Below are 22,292 nucleotides of genomic sequence, written 5' to 3'. Positions count from 1 at the left end.
TTGTATTATTGCCCTCTCGTTCATTTCACACAATGGCTGAGCTTGGTAAATTCTTGATTGACATAATTCTTCTTGACATAAATCCTCTTTGGTAGCCTTATTTTTCTTCAAGGCTCAGGTCCTGGGGTTGTATCCCTGTGTGTTTCCCCCTCTGATACTGTATATCTCCTCATTACCACTGCTCGCTGGGCTAGCATCAGGCCAAGCAGCAGGACTCATCTATCATATAGCAACCACCCTCTTTCAACAGCTTTCACAGACAGCAGACTTTGAAAACAGAAGAAATGTCTCAAAGCATACAGTGAGAGTGGATTTCTCTACATTACTGGAGCAAACATATTTAATTCATCCAGTGCACTCCAAACTGTTGTTGCTGTAATCCGATGACACAAAGGTCTTGTTGAATTCCTTTGATGTGGACAGAAAGTGGACGCATCCCTCCCTCCACCTCAAAATGAAATAAATATCAGAGCACTACGTCTCTGTTTGGATGAGAGTTGTGTCCCTTTGGTAGTACTGTGCTTCGACACACTTCTGTCGAGTGTGTACTGTATGCCTGCTATTCCCTCCCCAAGTACCGCAGTACATTCTCCTTCAATGTCTGTCAGGGTTATGGTTCTTTGAGTGACAGTGGTCAGTTTCAGTTTCCCAGAGGGGACACAACACGGGACTGGTAATTCTGGTGAGAGAGAAAGAGAGAGAGAGAGAGAGAGGGAGAGAGAGAGAGAGAGAGAGAGAGAGAGAGAGAGAGAGAGAGAGAGAGAGAGAGAGAGAGAAAGAGAGAGAGAGAGATGGTCACAAGAGTGCTTATGTCATAGGGTGACATCTGTCAGTGTGATGGCTCAGGGCTTGGTACAGACAGGGACCATGCAGTACAGACAGGGACCATGCAGTACAAAGGCGGGTGGAGGGAGGAGGCAAATCTGGGTTGGCAAAGCTGTTAAGTCCCCAGTCATCAGAGCCCAGCTCTGGCAATGAGAAACATTCAGTACATAACCACTGAGAACCACGGAGGAGTTCAATTGAATTTCAAATCTCCATCACAAGGTTAAGTGTAAACCTGAGTTACACTGCCCCCATATCAGATCAAATAGCAAAACAATGATATCTGCTGTTCACCATGTTTGTTTAAGGCTCAACTAGAGCTCACTTAAACCAAGAATATACTAAAATTCTGTGAAGTTGTTCCGAATAAAACCTTTCCAGGCTTACAGTGTAAGTCCTTCCTACTAGCACTGTTTAATAGCAATCAACGCTTCCATTTCCATTTAAAAATAAGATATTAGCCCAAGGCAATTAGGCTGTTTACCTAACAAGGAGCCCGTTATACATTACTTTTCACAAGATATGATGAAAAGGCAAATCTTGCAGATTCTCAATACAGCTTGCATATTGGACACTCATTTCTCATTCACTCAACCCTAGAAAAAAAGAATCTCTTGTTTATCATAGCACATTGGTCAGCATGTGCTACAGTATGGTACTGTAAATGTCCAGGAGAATGTTTTTCAGAAGAAGATTCTGTTTATGAAGACAATAGGTAGGTGTATAAGGGTCATGCGGAAAAAAAAACTGAACTAAACAGAATAATTTTCTCTTTAGTACTACACTGTACACTGACATTCTGTGTGAATGTCATTCTGAATGAGGTGGATCTGGAGTCTTAAACTCTTACTGACCAGTAAGATGGCTTATTCGTCACCTAAAAGACTTGTTATGTGTTACAAAGACTAAGGATGACCTTTGCTCTCATGGCGTAACCTCACAGAGAGAGTGATGCAGTATAGCCGAGCTTGAGACTTAGAGATGTTAAAGCCATCATCATGGCATTGGCTTTGTATATAGAAATAGTGTCTGTATCGCTTGTATACTGTCTAAACAAAGTTATCCACATCTCGTACCAAAACATCTGCGCAGGGCAGGTCTATCAATAAACCAACCTTGACAAAAAGCAGTGCCTTGACTGTTGGCAAGTTATTCCACACAGCATTTGAGATGGTGAAACAAAGAAATCATAACTCACAAAATATTGCTGATTAACCGATATGTCTCTTTACTAAGATTAATTACACAAGGCCCCTGTATAAAGCCTAAAGTATTTTTGCAGTCTATTGACGTAAGCCTGCGCATATGGTTGAAAGCAATCTCCCTCTCCAGAGGAAAACATTTTTTGTTCATATGATATCTGCAGATTATACCATGAATCAGTTTAAAGGAAATATTTCCCCCCTGCATTTGTATGAGATAATTGCTCCTTCTGGCGGTAACAGGGCAGATGGATAATGGTGTCGTTGAAAAACTGGTGGAAATCTAAACCTTCCTGCTGATTCTTAAAATGTGTTGTATCCATCTGCAAAACAGCCCATGGCAAGTGTTGTGTCCATATGGTATCCGTGCAATAGACCTAATACCACACTTGCATACAACTGACACTGAAATTAACCACACACTTATCTTCTGTTCATGGTCCAAGTAGTGGCTACCACAAAAAGATATTAGAAATGCCTAAGATCCACCTCTCATTATTGTGATTTCCACATTAGAACTGATACGGTCTACTTGTCCTTGATATCCCTAAATGACCATTCACTCTGCAAAGACTCATAGATGCTATCTACTGAACTCTACACACGCCATGTTTATACCACTCAATGTCAGTAAACATGGGCTCATGTCATTGTTCCTTTGACAGTCGCTATGGTAACAGATGGCTAGCATACAATCTCTGGGTGAGGTGTCTATTGCCTCAGGCAAGCCATCTGAAGCATGTCAAATATAGACCTGAGTGTCCCTCAACCATGCCCAAAAAAAAACACAAAACACCAAAAGAAAACATCTGCTTACAGGAGTGCACAAACAGCACAGAGCTTTTAAATTTCGGGCTGACAGATGCCAAAGGTTTTTAAATATGCTACTGCAAAGTTTTTAAATGTCATATTGTGACCCCTCCCCCACCCCCACGAGAGATATAATATTCATTTTCATGGTGATGTCATTTTGACTTATCCAAAGATGTTGATGGGCAGAATATAGATGTTAGATGTTTTGAATTTTGAAACACAAATACAGTACTTTAAAATGTAGAAAAAAAATTGGTCTTTCTATTGACATCATATTATTCAATACTTCTGTTCAGAGTGCTCATAAATCTAGTGCTTTAAGAATCTAGACATGTTTTACAAAAAATAATACCAACAAAAAGAGCAACAACAGATCATATTATTTTACATCAATCAATGGTGCTGACCCCGACGGAACTCTGCATACTGGGGCCAGGTCCAATTAAGGACAGGGGTTATCATATTGTATAAAAGGGAGAGCAGTCTACATTGCCTTATTTGAATTGGCATGTCAGAACTAAATATGCAAAAATATTCCATTATCTGCAAAATACCAAGGCATGCCATCGGCTTCAACTTATGTAATGGGTGGCCTCAACTTCAATGAACAAGGTCACCTATGAGCTTTGAGAAAATGCAATGCAAATAGGGATTGTGTTAGTTGTACAGCCTTGTACATAGTTGGGCATTGTTTTGTTTGGTCACCACAGTAAGTGGCTTAGCCTTACTAGACGATCTATCTCTGCAGTACTGTCATCCATGAGCCCTAATGTACCTCTGTGATCAGGGGACCACCAGCCCATGAGCATGTTGATCATGCCTTATCTCATCAGTAAGGTAGACAAGGCAACATCATCATCACGCAAGTGCTACAGTACACACGGTGCTATTTATAGCACTGTGTCTCTGGAGACAGCTGCCAAGAGGCAGGATTAGAAAGCAAAGCAATTGATATGAGTTACAAGTGATATCATTCATTATCCACTGTCACTCTGGCATTGCATTTGCATATTGCCAGAACAGGATTTAAAATGAAACTTTTGCCTTTTCAAAATAAATGCCAAATTGGCGTTTTTGTCCCCCACAATGAAATTGGGGACGGGACTATGGATCGGTCTCTGTCCATTCGTATGTCACACGCTTTATCTCTGACACCACTGGGCCAATTTTGACGAAACTTGGGTGAATAATGTGTCTTGCTATACAGATACGACGTTTAAGAAATTACACTGATTGGCCCAATTTTGATGAAACGTGGGTGAATGATGCGTCTTTTCATAGAGATCCCTTGTTAGGAGTTTTGAGGGGACGCCCATTAATCATGATGATATGGCGAAAGTGATGGGTTGTTAGCATTAAAAACGTCATAGTAGGGTGCAAAGAGTGGAGCGCACATAGAGTAGGTGTCACGCCCTCCACTTCCACCAAGCCTGTGCTGGTATCTCTCTCTCTCCTGTCTCTCTCCTGTCTGTCTCTGTCTGTCTGTGTGTGTATGTGTGTGGGCGTGGCCCAGGCTCCAGCAATCAGTCTTGTCATCTTCTCCACCTGCTCGATCATCACACCTGTGGTTCATCACCTCATCTACTCACAGTATTTAAACACCAGCTTCCCATCCACTCATTTTATAGTGCCTCAAACTGACGAAGTCAAAACTGGCACACACGGTCTTAACCATCAATCCACATTCAGCACAGTATACAATACTAATATGCTTGTCACTATAATCCCATCATTTTTTATTATGTCTGTACCGGGAAGCTATCAGTTCTCTGTTGTTTCCTAGTTAATATGAGCTGAACCTCCTTTTCCATGTAGGATACTGTACATACAGTAAGTACATAAATCACTGTATTTTAGCTTAAACACCTGAACAAATAGTATTTATATTTTAATATATTGTATATATATTTGTTATATGTTGTAAATAGTATTTTGTATTTTAGTAAACAACTGTTATTACAAGTGAACATATGTATAATTTGTTGTGTTATGAATTATAGATGCATTATAGATGTCAGAGTTCTTGTTTTTATTGAGAGTGCATATAAAAACAAATCAGTGACTGTCACTCATCTGAAATTATGTCTACGACCAGTGCGCAAATGACGTAGCTACGGGCCACATGAAGCGCGTGCGACGTGCGTATTCATCTTATGTTGAGGAGGGAAGTACAGTAGAATAATCGGTTTCTTTATTTCTTGGTGTAAGAGATGATTGACACAATGTTATCGGCACGAAATACCAAACACTGCATTTGTGAAGATTGCAAGACATCAATTTGAGTATTTAAGTGTCGCTTTATACATAATAGAAAGATTGTTATGGCAAGCAGGTGAGTCCGAGTGCGATGCAATCTGTCGGCAACAGCTGAATTCATTGTTGTCGCAACATTGTTTACGATGCTTTCGATTTTGATTAACGACAACACTAGTCTAGAACTGAACAATGTAGAAATTAGAAACATAAAGAACATATTTCCTTATTGCATACTGCGTCTTTGGAAATTACAGTGCGCATGTGCAGCCAGTGTGGAAATTATGGGTAATGTAGTTTCTCTTCCTTTCTGCGGTTTCATATGTACTGTGGTTGTGTAGCAACCGCACATTGCGCGTCATTCACTTCAACTATATCCAACAGAGTTTCCTTACAGTAAAGCGCAACACAATACGCTGGACACTATTGCTGATTTAAACAAATCAATATAATCAATATGAATTCATGAATTTCATCCACAACAGCACTTTTTAATGAGGGACCTTGACTCCCATATGTTACTACTGTTTTCCTTTGTTTGACATCAGACTGATATTAAGGGGTTCTGATGTAATGGTTCTGGTAACACAATTGCAATTTTTCCAATTTTTAGACAAAAGTAAGAAATGCATGGAAAAAATGTCTCAGAAAGAAGATAATGAAGGGAAAAAATGGTAAGTGCATACTAACCAGCAATCTGTACCAATAACTGTTGAATTGGATTAATCTTATTCATAGTGATTCATTGATGCATTTGCAGTTGTTTAGATTTGCTTTATCAGAATCTTAACAGTCAACTGTAAGTGAAAGACATTCATTAGAATTAATTAATTAATGAATATAATAAATACAATAATTAATTCATAGTTCTCTTTCAGTCAACTCGGTTTGACCCCTCACTATGGGACACGCACTCTGTGTACCTATTATCTGAAGACTCCTATACAATCTTGCCTGGTACAGACTGGTGACGCTTGCAGGCAAATATCCCCGTCTACCATCCATCCTATAGGACCTAGCAAGCGCGCCCATTTGATCCTTTCCACTCTTCACTTGCTGACTGTCCGAAGCGTACTGTAGTGTGTTCTCGTAGCTACAACTTAACTTAACGGGCAGTAAGAGTGGGCTATCTGCCTACAACCGTACCTGTACCAGGCGTGATTGTATAGGGGTCTTCAGTGAATAGGTAGACAGAGTGCATGTCCCATAGTGAGGGGTCTCCCTCATCTCGTTGAGAAAACCTAGGTTACATTCCTAACCTCTAGATTCGATCACAAGACATTCATTAGAGCTAGAGTCCTCGAACAGATTCATTTGCATGGTTACACAGAACAAAATCCTTACAACTGTTATAATGTGTATTAGTAGTTTATCATTGCTACAGTAGTTGTCACACTTTTTGTTTTTCAGCTCTCACCGCACTAAGCTGTTCATTGAGGTCCCACCAACATGTATGCCCATTGTATACTCCCCAGAGTACAACATCACATTCATGGGCCTCGAAAAGCTCCATCCATTCGATGCTGGGAAGTGGGGGAAAGTCATTCACTTTTTAAAAGGTAGCACTTTTTAAATGGCAGATTACAGGACAAATCTCCTTGGGTAATGTGAGGTATAATATATGGAGGGCTTCGGTAACCTCTAAAAGGAGCAGGCGCAAGTGGAGGGGTAAGGATTGGAGTAGGGTGAGGCTGAGCAGTGGAGCAGAGATAATTAGAGAGAGTTGAACTCCCTTTGGGAGCCTCTGCAGGTACTTTGGCTTTGAACCGAAGGACTGGGGAAGAGAGAAGCTCTGGCAGGGCTTCAAATAAACCTGTTGTCAGATTAGACTATACTGTAGGTCATCTCTGCTGAATGCCATGGTAACTTCACTCGCTGTGTTTACCATCATATTTTATGAAGGAATGCACATGAGTAAAATATACTGTGTAGATAGATTACCAGTGTATTCCCCTTACAGTGTTGAATACCATGATGCACTGCTCAAATTATCTTAAAGGGGCCATCTGGGATCCATTTTTGAATTTTTCTGAATATATAGCCATTGATTATTGAAGAATATAACTTATGAATGCCTCATTAGTTTAGTTCAGCTGTCTTAACCCATCAGAATATAAGTACAAAATGAAATAAATAAATCTAAGTAAAAAAGAAATGGATGTACCAATCCCAGATTGCCCCTATATTTTACAATATTGCACAATAGAAACAACGCATCCCCTTAGTACTTTCACGTGGTGTGTTGCCCCTCCCATAACTGTAACACCATGCCTGTCCTTTAGAGGAGCAGTTCATCACTGATGGGAACATAGTGGAGGCCCGTGAAGCTACAGAGGAGGACCTCCTTGTGGTTCACACCAAACGCTATCTCAACAAACTGAAGGTAGCTGTCAGTGATCTGTCACCATAGTGCTCCCCTGCTTCTCCAGTGAGTCAAGTTAACATAACATTGTTGTGCACACCATTCCTTGACCCTAAGTTGTCCTCCTCCCCCTCCTCTTCCTCCTCCTCCCATCATTTAAAGTACTGAAGGCAAAACGTTGATACTACTCAGGCAAGGATTCATCAAATTGAAACTTGATTACTATTTGAAACTTGATTATTATTATTATTATTATTATTATTATTATTATTATTATTATTATTATTATTATTATTATTATTATGTGGGAAATCATGTTTAGAGTTAATGCCTGTTCGCTGAGGTATACTACATTTAATTGCACAAATGAAAGAGTTCAGTAAGGTTTGTTGCTTGGATCATATTGTTATGTAAGCGGTGATAGACTGACAGATTGTACATGATTGAAATGCCCTGGATTATCCCATGGAAGCCTAGATTCACATCTAAATCAATCAGGTTACAGTGTTTTACAGAACATAGATCCTTTCCAAATCCCTTGTGCGTGCATGAGTCATCCCCATGATGTACAACACAATGGAGTTGCTTTAAAAGACAAAGTACATAGGGGCATACTCATTCGAGCAGGAGTCAAGATTGTTTAAACAACAGCTTTGACAGTGGTCATTTAGCATGATGAGATACTGCCTTTTGTGCTGAGAATCCATAGTCATTGTTGATGATACAGGAATGGCTTCAGAGCTGGAGCGACATCTCATACAATAGTCTGCTGCAAGAAGGTCATGGACTGATTTTTTAAGTAGTCGGGTGTCTCACGTTGAAAAATCGATGTATTTATTCTCTCTCCTTTTACTGCATGCAGAACCATATCTTGGATGGCTCACGAGAGGTATCTCAGTATTCTGCTGTGAATTAATGCATTCACTTTATGCTTTCTTGTACTGTACTGTATATCAGAGTTGAGACTGTTTTTGATGATGCTTAAACATTTTGCCAGCAGTATAACATGTCATTCAATAGTTACAGACCCTATACCCAAACCTAGATGTGTACATTAGAAGTCACCGTTATTTCCCATAGTGCATCTTGTTCTCTACAGTCAACTGGGCCCATCTGTGGTTATGATATTATTTTTGTATGTATTTTTTCATGTGTAAAGAGTGATATGAAAAGCAAAGGTTGTACTGTAAAACCAAACCACATGAGGTGTGAGACATTTGTCTCTGTATGGTGACGTGATTCTTTGTCCATTTCAGTGGTCACTGGTTGTGGCAACCATCACAGAAATCCCACCGCTCCTGTTCTTGCCCAACTTCCTGGTGCAACGGAAAGTCCTGAGGCCCTTACGAACGCAGACGGGTGGGACGATAATGGTAGGTTTTTGTAATAAACAACTCCAAATCAAAATCAAATCAAATGTTATTTCAAAGATTCAAAGATTCAAAGAGATTCAAAGTGTTTATTATCATATGCACAGTAGAAAACATGTTTCCCTGTACAACGAAATTCTTGCTTTGCTGTCCGCAGAATGCCAACCAATGTAAAATATACAATACTAAAGAATATACAATATATACGAAACAAATGTACAAGACAGCAACATTTTTTGTCACGTACATCGCATACAGCTGTAATTGACATAGTGAAATGCATTGGGATCTTGCTCCTAGGTCAACAACAACAGTCAGCAACAATCAACAAGTCAACACAAAAAAAAGTTAAGAAAAGTGACAATAGTACTAGTGCAAATAATGTGAAATAATGTCAGGTGTGCAATCATAATGTGCAATAATGTCGGGAGGGGAGGAGGGACGGTTGAGGTAGTGATGGTTGAGCGGGGGGGGGGGGGGGGGCAGTCAGGATACAGCCAGTCAGAATACTCTCTGTGGTGCATCTCTAGAGGTTCTGGGGGTCCATACCAAATTTCCTCAGCCCCCTGAGGAAAAACAGGTGCTGGCGCGTTGTCTTGATCACAGCGTGGGAGTGGTGTGACCATGTTAAGTCCTCGGGGATGTGGACACCAAGGAGCTGCTGACTCTCTCCACTGCAGCCCTGTTGATGTGGATGGTGGTCCCCCCCTTCTTCCTCCTCTAGTCCACTGCAGCCCTGTTGATGTGGATGGTGGTCCCCCCCTTCTTCCTCCTCTAGTCCACTATCAGCTTCTTAGTTTTACTAGCATCAGTCTGCCAGGACTCTACTGAGCTGTCAGGTTAAATGAAAAAATACTTTCAAGAGGTATATTGGATTGAAAATAACATAACATTAAATTAATATGTACTTTTTGGAAATGTACTGTAATACAAATGAGCGGAAATTAAATTAAAATATACTTTCAATAAGTATATTTGATAACTAACTATAAGACATTAAATTCAAGTAGGGAAATATGCTTAATTACAAATTAATTACAAAGTAGACATGAGTTTTATCTCAAGTATATTTTTTGTCTGTACACTTAATGAGAGGACACTTTCAATAAGTACATTTGATTACAATGAATAACATGTTAATCTCAAGTAAACTTTTTGGAAGTATACCTAAAATACAATTAAGCGGAAATATATTCAAGTATATTCTCAATAAATATATGGAAGATAAACATCAGTACAAATTAAGTATACTTTCAATAAGTATAAAACATGAATATATTTGAGGTATATTAAGTACACATTAAATCGATTTTAATGACACTTATGTATACTTTTTTTTTCGCCTGACACAAGGATATTTTATGGCTGTGCTTGTGTCACATGAGATGACATTCATAGCAAGTCCTCATATTTCACGATGAGATTTCCAGGCCCTTGATATCATACAGTATAAAGAGTTATTCCAGTTGTCATTTAACCTTTGAAAATATTTTAATCCCGAATGTTGTATTCGACAGCCTCAGCATCAGAGAATGTTTTATTAAAAAACAGTGTCTTGGGTGACAAAGTTTTGGTGCGGGTAGAATAACCTGGGGAATAACAAGCTGCCTTCAAGGCTGTGAGTGAGGAGCTCAGGCTGTTACAGTATGGGTGCTGTAGCACACGCACTGAGGGGAGAGAACCTTTTTTGAAATGACTGTGGAACCATATTCAATACTTGGCATTTTTCATACTTGTTAGATAAGAAAAAAGTAATATTTTTGCGGTCCCTGAACAGCAGTTTATGGGTTTGTTAATCTGTGGTGCATAATTTTTTTTGATAATTAACCAATTGCATTCACTAGTTGTAGACAGGTTAATCATTGTTAATTGTATGGAGTTAGCAATAACCAGCAGGAGATGGCCAAGACCATAGTTTCGAATGCATACTGTATAAGTCCATCAGACGACAGACAGAGGGAATGAAATACTGCAGTTCTGAAAATATTAGCTCTGTACTTCAAAAGCTATCTTTTGAAATAACTGCAAAACAAAACTATCCTCACTGCATACACTTAGTTTCATTTCAAATGGTATAATTACTTTTTGACATCTTTGATTGAGATATTTTCCAATTGTGAGTTTCATGTAAAGTAGTGCTCCAATGAACATTTCAAAGAGCTGGATATTGTTGTTAGATTGATGTAGGCCTATCATTGATTTCTTTCAGATGATATTAGAATATGGCTTCTGAAAGAGATACCCTCTACCTTTGACTATGCTGCATGTCTGTTTCTCTCTTCAGGGCTGAGTGCTTCAAACCCAAGCCGCATGCGTGCATACATGCTAATCTGTGTTATTACTGTTCCGTCAGAGAGCGATATTGGCATTTACACACAACTCCTCTCAACTCACGTCTTCTCCCCTCAGGCTACCTGCTACCAGCTATGAGTGCTGCTACTAGAAATAGCAGAGCTTCCTTTTCTCTTCCAGACGTTTTTCTAACCTGCTTGTGAAATGAGCAGCTGTTGTTGTGTTTGTCACAGTATTGCTTTTTCATACACTGTAGAGTAGAGGGGGCATTTGGTGGCCTTTTGGTTGCCATGATGATGCATGTTTTGGCAATAGATCTGATTAATATTTTCTTCTTTCTCAATCCCACAGAATATAGAGGAAGCCATTTTGAAACTGACATTCGAGTTCTGTAAGATGTGTGGTTAAGGATGGTTTCTTCCATCTGGCAGGTATATTTTATTCAGAGGAAACCTCCCAAAGAGATCTGCTTCATAGGATGTGCCTATGGCACCAGCAGTGCTTAGATAACACCCTTCTCATGCATAGCCATGCACCAGCCGTGTTCAGGGGATTAGGCTGAATGTGTGTGCGTGCGTGCGTGCGTGTGTTTTTGTGTGCGTGCGTGCGTGTGTGTGTGTGCCTACCTGTGTGTGTGTGTGTGTGTGTGTGTGTGTGTGTGTGTGTGTGTGTGTGTGTGCGTGTGCGCGCGTGTGTGTGTGTGTGACAAACCCAGTCTGTTTCTCCCCCTGGATAAGAAATTGTTGCATGACAAGTATCTAACTTAATTCTGAGGTCTTTAAGAGTGCAACAGGAGCGTACTCAAGGCGGGAGAAGGGCCAAAAACCGCTGCTGATAATAAATGAATGATAATAACGTATTGGACACACAAAACATGGACACACTCAGGAATTAATGGTGTTATTGTTGTTCCATTGCTTTGGAGTGAATGATGTTCACCTACACTGTATTGACAGTCTCTCTTGCCTGTCAGAGTGAACTGTGAATGAAAAGGCCATGGGTCTTGTGCAGGTGGACATAATTGGCACATGAATGAAGGGTTACAGTATATAAAGGCTAAGGTTCATGACCTATGTTGTTTGCTTTTGTGTAACCTCTGCTTTGAGAGCTGTATTAGAATGCATTCCCCCGGGCATACAGTACCACATACAGTATGTCATACAGAAGATCAGCTCTAGTGTAGTATGTTCCTCCATTTGGAACCCATTGTACCCCTGCAATGATATATATGAAACAATCTTTCAGATCTTTTCTTTGCTATTTGCTTGTTTTTAGTTTTAAAAGATACTGCTTATCGATTTTCAATGTTGTTTATCGAAGCAATTAAGCTTCCACTATACCGTATGTTTTTGTGCTCTGTCCCAATACGACAGCGGACAGAGATGAAATGTTGTCTTTTCTGTAGGCAGGAAAGCTGGCCATTGACCGAGGATGGGCGATAAATGTAGGTGAGTTCAATTTCATTACCTTCCCACAGTCTGTCCTGACCCATAATTAGACTATCAATCCCTGTGCACCCAACTGGGCTACCTCTAATGTGGGGAAATTGGGATACAGGATAGATTTCACCACATTAATTGACTGCACCGTGACATGCAATGTAATGCTTTTCAACTTTGTAATGTGCCAAAGATTTTGAGGTCTAATGCAGTGAAATCACTGCCAGATCACCTCTTAATTTAATATGGCACTCCGTTGGAAACAGGTGTCTAACAGAGTATAGATCAAGTGTTATATAACTTCACCAAGACAACCTCTCAGACAGAGGAGCAGAATGTGTCATGGTTTTGCTGTTGTTCGATGAAATCCAGCCATCAATGTGATATTTCTTGATTTTTATGAGCTGGAGATCTTTGGCTGATAGGACATCTTTTTCTTCCTGATTTGTGCCAAGCGAGACAAGAAAAAGCAGCATCAGATTTTTTGCCAAGTGATTCCTGCTTACTCAGCCACTTTACACATTCTGTTGATGAATCAGGAAAAGAAGCTCTGTTGTTTCACGTCGATAAACATGATTTTTAATAGAGTGTTGAAGGCCATTCAAAATGCATCTGAGATCCCCATAGATTTAGTATATGACCCCTGAGGTATCTGGGCTGTACTACTGAACTATACTGTACATGCTAATCAAAATTATACCACCCCCATTAGAGATGCGGGGCTACACAACTATTTAATGAGCACAAGCATAGGAGGGCATAGGGCACAGGAGGGCAAAAGCGAGCCTCTCAATTGTTCTCCTCAGGCAAATGGCAATCGTACAAGCCTCATTCTGGTGTTGATACACACATTGTCATTCCAAAGGGGAACTGTCACAGTTCTTTGTAACAAGCAATACACTCCATAACAACCTTTTAAAAAAAACATTTAGGGTGTTTTGAATAATATACCTTCTCTGTGGTACAATGACCTGCCTGAGCTGTGTAATAGTCCTGACATTGAGCCATTGCTTTTCTGTCCCAGGAGGGGGCTTTCACCACTGTTCCAGTGACAAGGGAGGGGGCTTCTGTGCCTATGCAGACATCACCTTAGCTATCAAGGTACTGTAAGGGAGGTGGGGGGGTGGTTGTTCTATTGTGTGAGGTGCTATTATTATTAAAAAATGTATTAGCATACATACTATAGGCTATAAGCTGCATGTCACGTTATTGACATGTACTGTATCATGCAAGTAATGATGAGGTTAAACAGACGGACACTGTTTGCTATACAGTAGATATATTTTGATTTTCATAGAACTGAACTGTGCCATCACAGGAGATAGAGGGAGTAATGTGTGTGTTGTGGATATGTGTGTTGTGGTCTCCCATTCTAGTTTCTGTTTGAGAGAGTGGAGGGCATCTCCAGGGCCACGATCATCGATCTGGATGCTCATCAGGTGAGCTCTCTAGTCTTTTCCTCTCTGACTGTCAATAAGCACGGCTGCAGAAGAACTAACTCTGATGACAAGATAATCCCCTCTTTTTAGTACAGCCAGCAATCAATGAAGACGCCTTTCCAACTCAAAACAAGCATCCTCTTTCGGGCTTCGCTGACAAGCTGTTGTAATGACTTGTCAGAGCATACTGGCTTGGGATGGGAAATTGGAGTCAGTCGTGGTGGGACAAGATTTCCACAATTCCTGTTGGTATCACATGCTAAAAATGCCCCCTCATTGTTTTCTACCACAGGTGACAGTATGTACTGTACAGTATGATGCAGATTCCACTAACATGCTGGGTCATCTGCAGTAATGTTGCCATCAAGTGATGAATATCTACATGTAGCGACTGTTGACATTAGGACATGTCAGCCACTACGTACAGTAGGGAGAGTGAGCCCATGCTTAATTCAGCAGTTAGAAGGAAAAGGTTTGATTTACACTGATTGATACAAGTGCAACGTTAGAACGATGAAAGGAGACAAGGCTATTCAGTGTTCCCGACATGGGACATCTTTCACCAACATGCTCGCCTTCACACTTTCACCAGAACTAAACCTGCCTCGTCTTGTGCTGTATCTCATCGCTGTGAAGGTTACAGAAGCAAGTCTACAGTACTTCTGTTGGGCTGAAAGTTGGCTGTGTCTCAGAGAGCGAGAGAGAGAGAGAGAGAGAAGCTCTTTGAGAGACAAGCAGGTCAGGATCAGAGGAGAGCTGCAGTGTAGCAGTGCTGGTGCTGCTTCACCACTTTGTGTCTGGGACTGGAGGATGAGGGTGTCCACGCAGCACAGGCCTTAAATAGGTAATCAGCAGACAAAGCTTGGGAAGATAACTGACACTGTCAGTGTCCTGTCACAAACAAAGCAGCAGGCACATCTCTCCTCTAGTAGGTCACAAATGAATCTCCTCCAACATCACACACACATCATATCAGAATTACAGTCTGTGGAGAAAAGCAGTTTCGGTTCAGACTGAGGGCTTTGAGTGAAACAGGGCAGTGTTAAATCCTCGGTTTCTTACATGGATGCTGCATTAAGTAGCTATTAATCAATGTTCTTTTATTTCATTTTTTAAGAAGCCATTACTAAGAGAATAGATCAGTAGTTATTACTAATTTCAGTGCTACGTAATGTAAATGGTTAAGCATGTTCATCTTGTTACTGTGCATATTGAGATTGCAAATTTAGAGTGAGGATTATTCAGCCCAGCATTTTGATTTGGACTCGACCCTTTGTGAGGCCTCATTACCATATTTAGCTATTTTTTTTAGATAATGACTCATATTCCCCACCAATTAGTCCGGAAATGTTTGTTAACATTGGTCACTCAAGGTTTCCAAAGCCTGTGACTCTCTTCCAAAGAACACTGCTTCAGTATATTCATTTTGATTATAATGATATTCTGTTAGCTATTGACTGACAAACGGGATCAGATCAATACTGATGCTAAGTAAATAATTCATGAAGGCTGTACTGAGAACAAAAGAGCAAATCTGCATGAAGGCATAAAAATGGGAAGAAAATATCCTCTCAGCACAGCTCTGTAGAGAGGGCAAACTAGGGTGCTAAGATCCCCAATTAGGGCCTGGGATGATGACACTCTGGAGTGGTCCTGTACTCTGCACAATTGGATTTAGATTATGGACTAATGAGTTGTCTTTCTTATTCAATGAGACAACAAATGATTACATGAAAAGTGGTGACAAACCGTGAACACAGTAACAGTGAGGATCAATGCTAAGGTCAGCATTACAGGACATCCCCTGGCTATGATGTAGGTGTATGCATGTCTGTTTTCCTCCTGCACATTTTGAAACATACCTCATACGATTAACCTCATCTAAGTTATGGCATGTACTATATCCATGGAACACAAAACCCTATCCAGAGGATTTTTCTTTGTTAGAGTATATCTGGGTGGGGGTTCTTTGTTGGTTATTGTTAAAAGAAAAGTGTATTATACCAGTGAAATACATTTTTCTCCACAACATACTGTAGCCTACTGTATGAGAAGGCCCTTGAATCTTCTTCCGTGGTCAGTCTTAAGTGTTCTGTAAGTATGATTTGCTATAATCCTTCTATCTCTCCAAGGCAGCCAGGACAAATTGTTGTGATTGAAGCCCAGTTGTCACTTCAAATGTATGGTCCTATGGCCACTTGATGAAGAGAGGTCAACCTCTTGAGGATTACGGACCCGAGTGATTCTCAGCAGTATATTCAGCTAGTTACGTCGTTTTAATTTTATGTTTAATGAAAATGGTAATACATTTGGTAATTAGGTTTGGCGTAATTGGATGGCCCCGCTCTGATATAGCTCCCTGCCTGAAGTTAAACACCATAAAATACAATATTATAAGGCGGGGAGCCAATAAACTTTTCAAACCCCCTACAGGACGGTAAACACAGAGCGAACCTGCAGATGGAAGCTGGGGCGGTGGGTGGTATGACCAACAAATGTAACTCGCATAGCCAGTGGCGAAAACACTGTTTAACTATGGTGGAGTGTTGCCTAAATTGGCTCTTTTAAACATAGTCCCATGAACATGTGATGTGTTTGCTTTCTCTCATACATGGGTTCAGCTGTCCATCACTTGACAGCCAGCTGCCCTTCTCCTTAAAGTGACTTGCCTAAACCTAAAGTAAACTTCATATATTGATTCAGTGAGCTTGTTTAAAGGAAGCCTTGACAGTCACAGAGTTCAGGTCACACACACGAGGTCTACAGTATGCAGACACTTGCATAATGCTGGATAGTACAACTGATGCTATTTGTCTTTGTTGTTGAGTCATTTTGAACTCTAATCTTTTAAGTTCTATTTTGACAAAATATCTTTATATTCAAGATGAAAGCAATGTCTAGATTGTTCCAATGTTCATTGGGCTTACATGAACCTGAGTTTGAGGTTATCTGAACAGTGAATGGTGGAAAATTAGTTTGCATTGCAGATTTTCAGCACTATAAATTCATGCACTTGCAAAAAACTTGCCGGTACCGTTAAGATTAGAGCAAGATTTTACCACATTGTTTCACAGATGGTAGATAGAGGTTTTGAATCTCTCTCCTTTGAGCTTAATATTCCCATATACCTCCAATGTCCTGACAGCAGCAGTGTGGCGTGGGCCTGAGACTGAGGCCCATTTATCCTGCTTCTGATACATTAATACTGGCCCCTGGCATCGAGCCTAATCAAAACCTGACAGGACCCAGACACTTCAGATGACAAACAGAGGAGAGGAAATGAAGAATGATTGAGTTGCAGTGACTTTGGTATGAGTACCTTAACACTAATGTCTATGGACGGCAGGACTATTTATCCCTCATCACACCCTGTCAGTCACACTTGCCATCAAAGGTAAACAAATTTCTCTAAATGGGATCCATGGACACTGGCACAGAACTTGATGTATAGGGTTGTCATGGAGTCTGAAGTTGAAGCTTTGGATGTATTACACCTGCATGGGTAATCGGATAGGATGCACATGGATTACGTAATTGAAGTGTCATTTTCTGATAATGTTTCTCTCCCACTGTGTCATAGGGAAATGGACACGAGCGAGACTTCCTGGAAGACAGACGGGTTTTCATCATGGATGTCTACAACCGCTACATCTATCCGGGGGACGGATACGCCAAGAGTAAGTCATCTTCATTTAACTTCATTTGTAAGATCAATTAAAGTTGAAAATATATCCACTGCTCTTCATGAAAAAGTTATGTTATTTGTGCAAATATGGTATTTGATGGACTGTTTAAGGAATATTGCATTACATATTTGGTTTGATATTCAAAGCGAAAGCATGATGTGTAGAGGCAGTGGAGTGGACATGGATTTAAAAATGTCCTACAGGGGGCAGAGACAGACATGTCACATTTTGCGGCAGAGAAATGAGTCTCATACCTGCATGGGAGAATGTGCAAAATTGATACTCTCAGGGATGTTAATCCATGTGACTGATTATTTTTAATATAATGCATAAGCACTGTGAAATGAGCCTGCTGCGGTCACAAGGGTGAGAGGCTTTGTTTCCTCCAAATCCAACCCCTAGATGTCAGCGACTGCCATTTTAATTATGTTGTAATTTTACCTCTCCATCCATACTTGGCACGGGGCTCTGTTCACACACTGCATGTAATCTGTCACCTAAGAGTCCATTTAACACTATAATCACTCCACACATTAACGTAATCTGTCAATACCTTAAAGTGGATCTGACGGAGGACACACACTACTACTTAGCCTCAGCACTAAAGGTGCTGCTCAGTTGAACCATGACTTTAGTTTTATCATGGTCTTGCTACAAAATATACTATCAACTGCTGTATAATGTGTGCTACAGTCAAATCCATCCATCCATTATTTTATTAATATTGTTCAGAATAAAACACACACACAGTATTTTGCCCTACAACTGACTCAAGAGTAGGCTTCCAATTGAGTATGGTCCTATGCTAGTTCCTCAAAGTAAGGAAAATAAATTGTGCATTCTGGTGTTTCAAGATAAAGGCTTTAGAACCTCATTCTGCTTTGTGTGTTTCTCCAGGAGACATGTAAGTATCTTCAAAGACAATGCACCTCATTTGTGGTCACTGTTTTCTCTGAAATCCTCATATGCAGTTTAAAGTCTTGAAAGACGAATTAGAAGACTGTTAATAGAGCAATGCCTTGTTCCTTCCTGCTCCTTGCTTAATTCTACAGTTTTGGATTAGAGACATGAAAGCTGCAGAACCATACCTTTTTTCACCACTTACAGTCGTCAATTAGAAATGTACATTAATTTACACTTGTAGGAAGAGAATAATGACTTGTCTAAACTTTGTATTACCAACCAATTATCTATTCCATTCAATGAAGTACAGCATATGGGAAATCTGCTATGCTTTTGATCTGCCGTCAGTGTCTGTGCAAAATGTAATTTGTGCATAAAATACTGTGATGTTAAACGGTAGAAAGTCTGTAAGTTAATGGGTGCAGTCATCCATTATAGTGCTAGTTAATAATCTGTTATTTATCATCAGCAGCACTTAAAATGTACCTGCTCATGTTCAGCAATGCTTTCTGATGTTTAACCATGATGGGGATCAATGAATGTTTATGTACATTATGCCTACAAGACATCATGATTACTTATGGTGATGATGATGACGATGAAGACAACATGACAACGTGTGTTTTGAAGGGGCGATCAAGAGGAAGGTGGAGCTAGACTGGGGGACGGAGGACTCGGAGTACCTTCAGAAGGTGGAGCTCCACTCTGAGGGAGCGCTGAACGAGGTCCGGCCTGACATCATCATTTACAACGCAGGGACGGACATCCTAGATGGGGACCCCCTAGGAGGACTGGCTATATCCCCACAGGTGCACACCTGTCTGTCAACAGCTCTCAGTACTTTAACCGCAGTGTGTTTGCCCATTGAATCAATAATAGGCTGACTAACATCTTGGAGACCAGGATTTAGCACTTTTAGCCATTGTATTGCATTCTTGATTACATGTTGTGTGTCAGTGTTTCATCTCTTCAACTATCACTTTACATCCCTACCTTATGAAGTATATTCAAAAGTTGACTCAGAACTTAAGAATCACATTTCATTGGACACGGAATACTCCTCAACATGGTCGTAGTAAGCCTTAGACCTCATCAAAACATGTCCATGATATAGCAATTCCCTTTAATCTTAATTAAAATCTCAATGATTTCTGTTCTACACAATAACAAACAAGTGTTTTTCATATGTGAAAAATGCTCTTACGATATCTGGGATGAGGAATCGCTCCAAAACTTTATTTTATGACAGAAGCGTGTCCCCACCCATTCCCCTGGGGGACAGAAAATATGTGTTTCCTCCCAGGCTCCTCCCTCCCTCTCTCCCTCTCTCCCTCCACCAGGTGGAGGGAGACATGGGGACAATCATCCCTCCCCTACCACTGGCTTCTCAGGGGAATGAGAATGTAGACAGAAACATGAGGTCAGCTGGCTCTGTAGGATTTAGACTAGCTATGATTACCATCAGAGGTCATGGAAAGACTCACAACCTCCTCTCTCCTCTCCCAGGGCATCGTGAAGAGAGACGAGATTGTGTTCAGGGCTGCGCGGCGGCGTGGGATACCCATCCTCATGGTAACGTCAGGCGGATACCAGAAGAAGACGGCCCGCATCATCGCTGACTCCATCCTGAACCTGCATCGGCAAGGCCTGATTGGAGAAGGGGCCTTAGAGGGGGCGGGGTCATCACTGGTCCCCCTCATGATGAGTAGCTCTGTCTCTGCTGGGTCAACCCTTAATGCCATCTGATTGGGTATGAGACTGATTGGGACTGTCTATGAGGCTGTCGCAAGGCACTGGAGTGATTTGATATTGTACAGTTACTGAACGAGTAATATGCATCATTCCAAGGTGTAAGATATAATATCGGTACTGAACTTGGGGTACAGTTTTGCAGAAATGTGTGCGATTTGGTATTTATGATGGGCTTTTATGCAATGCTCATGCAGGAAAAAAAAAGTTTTTTGTGGATTTTTTCAATTTTGTATGAGCATTGACAGAGTTCTACAGTATCTCTTGATTTGAACAAACACTACAGCCTCTCATACATAACTAATTTATTCTAGAATATTTCATAAATTAGAATATAAGTTATCTTTCAAACTAATTTCTTTTTTTTATTTTATACACCTGGGTCCTCCGGGCGAGTGTTATTATTCTCCTGCCCATGTAATGGTAGTGAAAGAAGAAGATGATTACTGTACATAAGAAAACATTGGTGTGAGGGATAATTCGAATGTTTAACCTTCTTGCCATTGATAAAGATGTTTCTCATGGCTGGCCTCCTATTAATCAAGCTTAATCATTGAGGACTTGCACTAACTATTTACTGTGGTATCTTTACTATGGCTATACAGGACAGTAAAGGCTGTTCCATTTGTGCTGCTCGAAATGATTGAGATGTTGAAATGCTAAAATAACACAGTTAGTTTGATAGTTTTTTTAATGTCACCTGGAAGACAGTCATTGCTTTGTGGCCTGAAGCCCTTAAACATCCCCGTCCATTTCATAAGAAAAACAGATACAATACGGCTCTGCCTGTCATCTCAAGATGAAAACTGAACATCTTTGTGGTGATTAATGAGTAAGCATATGCATTTTCCACATTGAGATATTAAATGACTCAAGCCGTTTGTGCACTGTGGAAAAAAGGTTGAATGCAGAAGTCTCAAGAGGAGTGTAAATGAGAAGGGTTTGATTTAATTTAATCCACAGTTTGATTAATGCAGCACCCTGTAACAATCTTACGAAGTGAACTGTTCACAGAGGTAGCTAAAGATTCTCTTCATGCGCTGTCGAGCATCGAGATATACCTGTCCACTTCTGCTGAGGTGAAACTGTCATGTCTTAACTAGACGAATAGAACTCTGCATTACAGTAATAACAAAGTAAGCTTCTTGTTTAGATGAAGCACTAATATGCCTTTAACCACAAGGCCTACTCACTCTGTCTGAGTTGCAGTCATAATTATAGCGAGAGAGAGAGAGAGAGAGAGAGAGAGAGAGAGAGAGAGAGAGAGAGAGAGAGAGAGAGAGAGAGAGAGAGAGAGAGAGAGAGAGAGAGAGAGAGAGAGAGAGAGAGAGAGAGGTCCACATTCCATTTGGAGCATGCTCATCATGGCCTCACCGAGAGGTGCACATGCCTGGTGTGAGGAAGGTTCATGGGGGTTTACAGAGGGAGACAAATGTCAATTTAAAGGGTTCAAAGGGATAGTCATCAACCACATGTTAAAGTTACATTATGGAGGGTATTGTCCCTGGAGGTGCTCTCGAGCCAAAAGGGGTCCTCTAAATATTCCAAAAAAATGCCCAGAAATCATCCTATTGGTCAAAAAGAAATCATAGGAATATGATAACCATAAAATCAACACTCAACATTGAGTTTGAAATTTTGAATTGAATGGATTGAATTTGGATTGAATTTGAAATTACATTTCTGTAGTGTATCTGTAGATATTACGTGAATGTGACCATGGAAGGTTTGGCCAAGTGATGGGTTATGAAATGAGATCTTTTGTAGATTTTGTATGGTGTTGTTTGTGTCTGTTATTGTTGGTGTTTTGCTGTTGCTGAAGCGAACTGTAAAGTAGCAGCTGTGAATATTTTATAATGCTTTTGTATTGCTTATCATCTTCTACTAACTGACCATTGCAGTCAGTCTAAAGGGAGAGGAGTGGAAGCTTCATGATAAAAGGGCCTTTTTGAGAACAAC

The 22,292-nt window shown here is 40.4% G+C and overlaps 1 protein-coding gene across 3 annotated transcripts; it reads left to right on the top strand.

Annotated features, from left to right (window-relative positions):
• Positions 1–4,986: 4,986 nt before the first annotated feature.
• hdac11 (histone deacetylase 11) lies at positions 4,987–21,663 on the top strand. 3 transcript variants are annotated; one of them, XM_083668577.1, is made up of 11 exons: positions 4,987–5,172; positions 5,707–5,767; positions 6,569–6,652; positions 7,376–7,476; positions 8,712–8,828; positions 12,523–12,565; positions 13,581–13,657; positions 13,933–13,995; positions 17,576–17,672; positions 19,215–19,393; positions 20,091–21,663. In XM_083668577.1, exons 2-11 carry the CDS (start codon positions 5,752–5,754, stop codon positions 20,328–20,330), a joined length of 1,017 nt encoding a protein of 338 aa, XP_083524703.1. In that variant the 5' UTR covers positions 4,987–5,172; positions 5,707–5,751; the 3' UTR covers positions 20,331–21,663. The 3 variants fall into 3 exon arrangements, with proteins under 3 accessions (XP_083524703.1, XP_083524702.1, XP_083524704.1); XM_083668576.1 differs by having other exon boundaries at positions 6,504–6,652; XM_083668578.1 differs by lacking the exon at positions 5,707–5,767.
• Positions 21,664–22,292: the final 629 nt, after the last annotated feature.

This window comes from Argentina silus, assembly GCF_951799395.1.
Source record: "Argentina silus genome assembly, chromosome: 4".
Lineage (NCBI taxonomy): Eukaryota > Metazoa > Chordata > Actinopteri > Argentiniformes > Argentinidae > Argentina > Argentina silus.
Note: the sequence above shows the minus strand (reverse complement) of the source record. Positions and strands in the feature narration are given on the sequence as shown.

What these genes read in the sequence shown, in the direction of transcription:
- hdac11 (XM_083668576.1), top strand. Translation starts at nt 5,724, where the DNA reads ATGGAAAAAATGTCTCAGAAAGAAGATAATGAAGGGAAAAAATG. An exon ending in AGGATGGGCGATAAATGTAG is followed by an intron (nt 12,566 to 13,580) that starts GTGAGTTCAATT and finishes TTTCTGTCCCAG; the next exon opens with GAGGGGGCTTTCACCACTGT. An exon ending in GGGGGACGGATACGCCAAGA is followed by an intron (nt 17,673 to 19,214) that starts GTAAGTCATCTT and finishes TGTGTTTTGAAG; the next exon opens with GGGCGATCAAGAGGAAGGTG.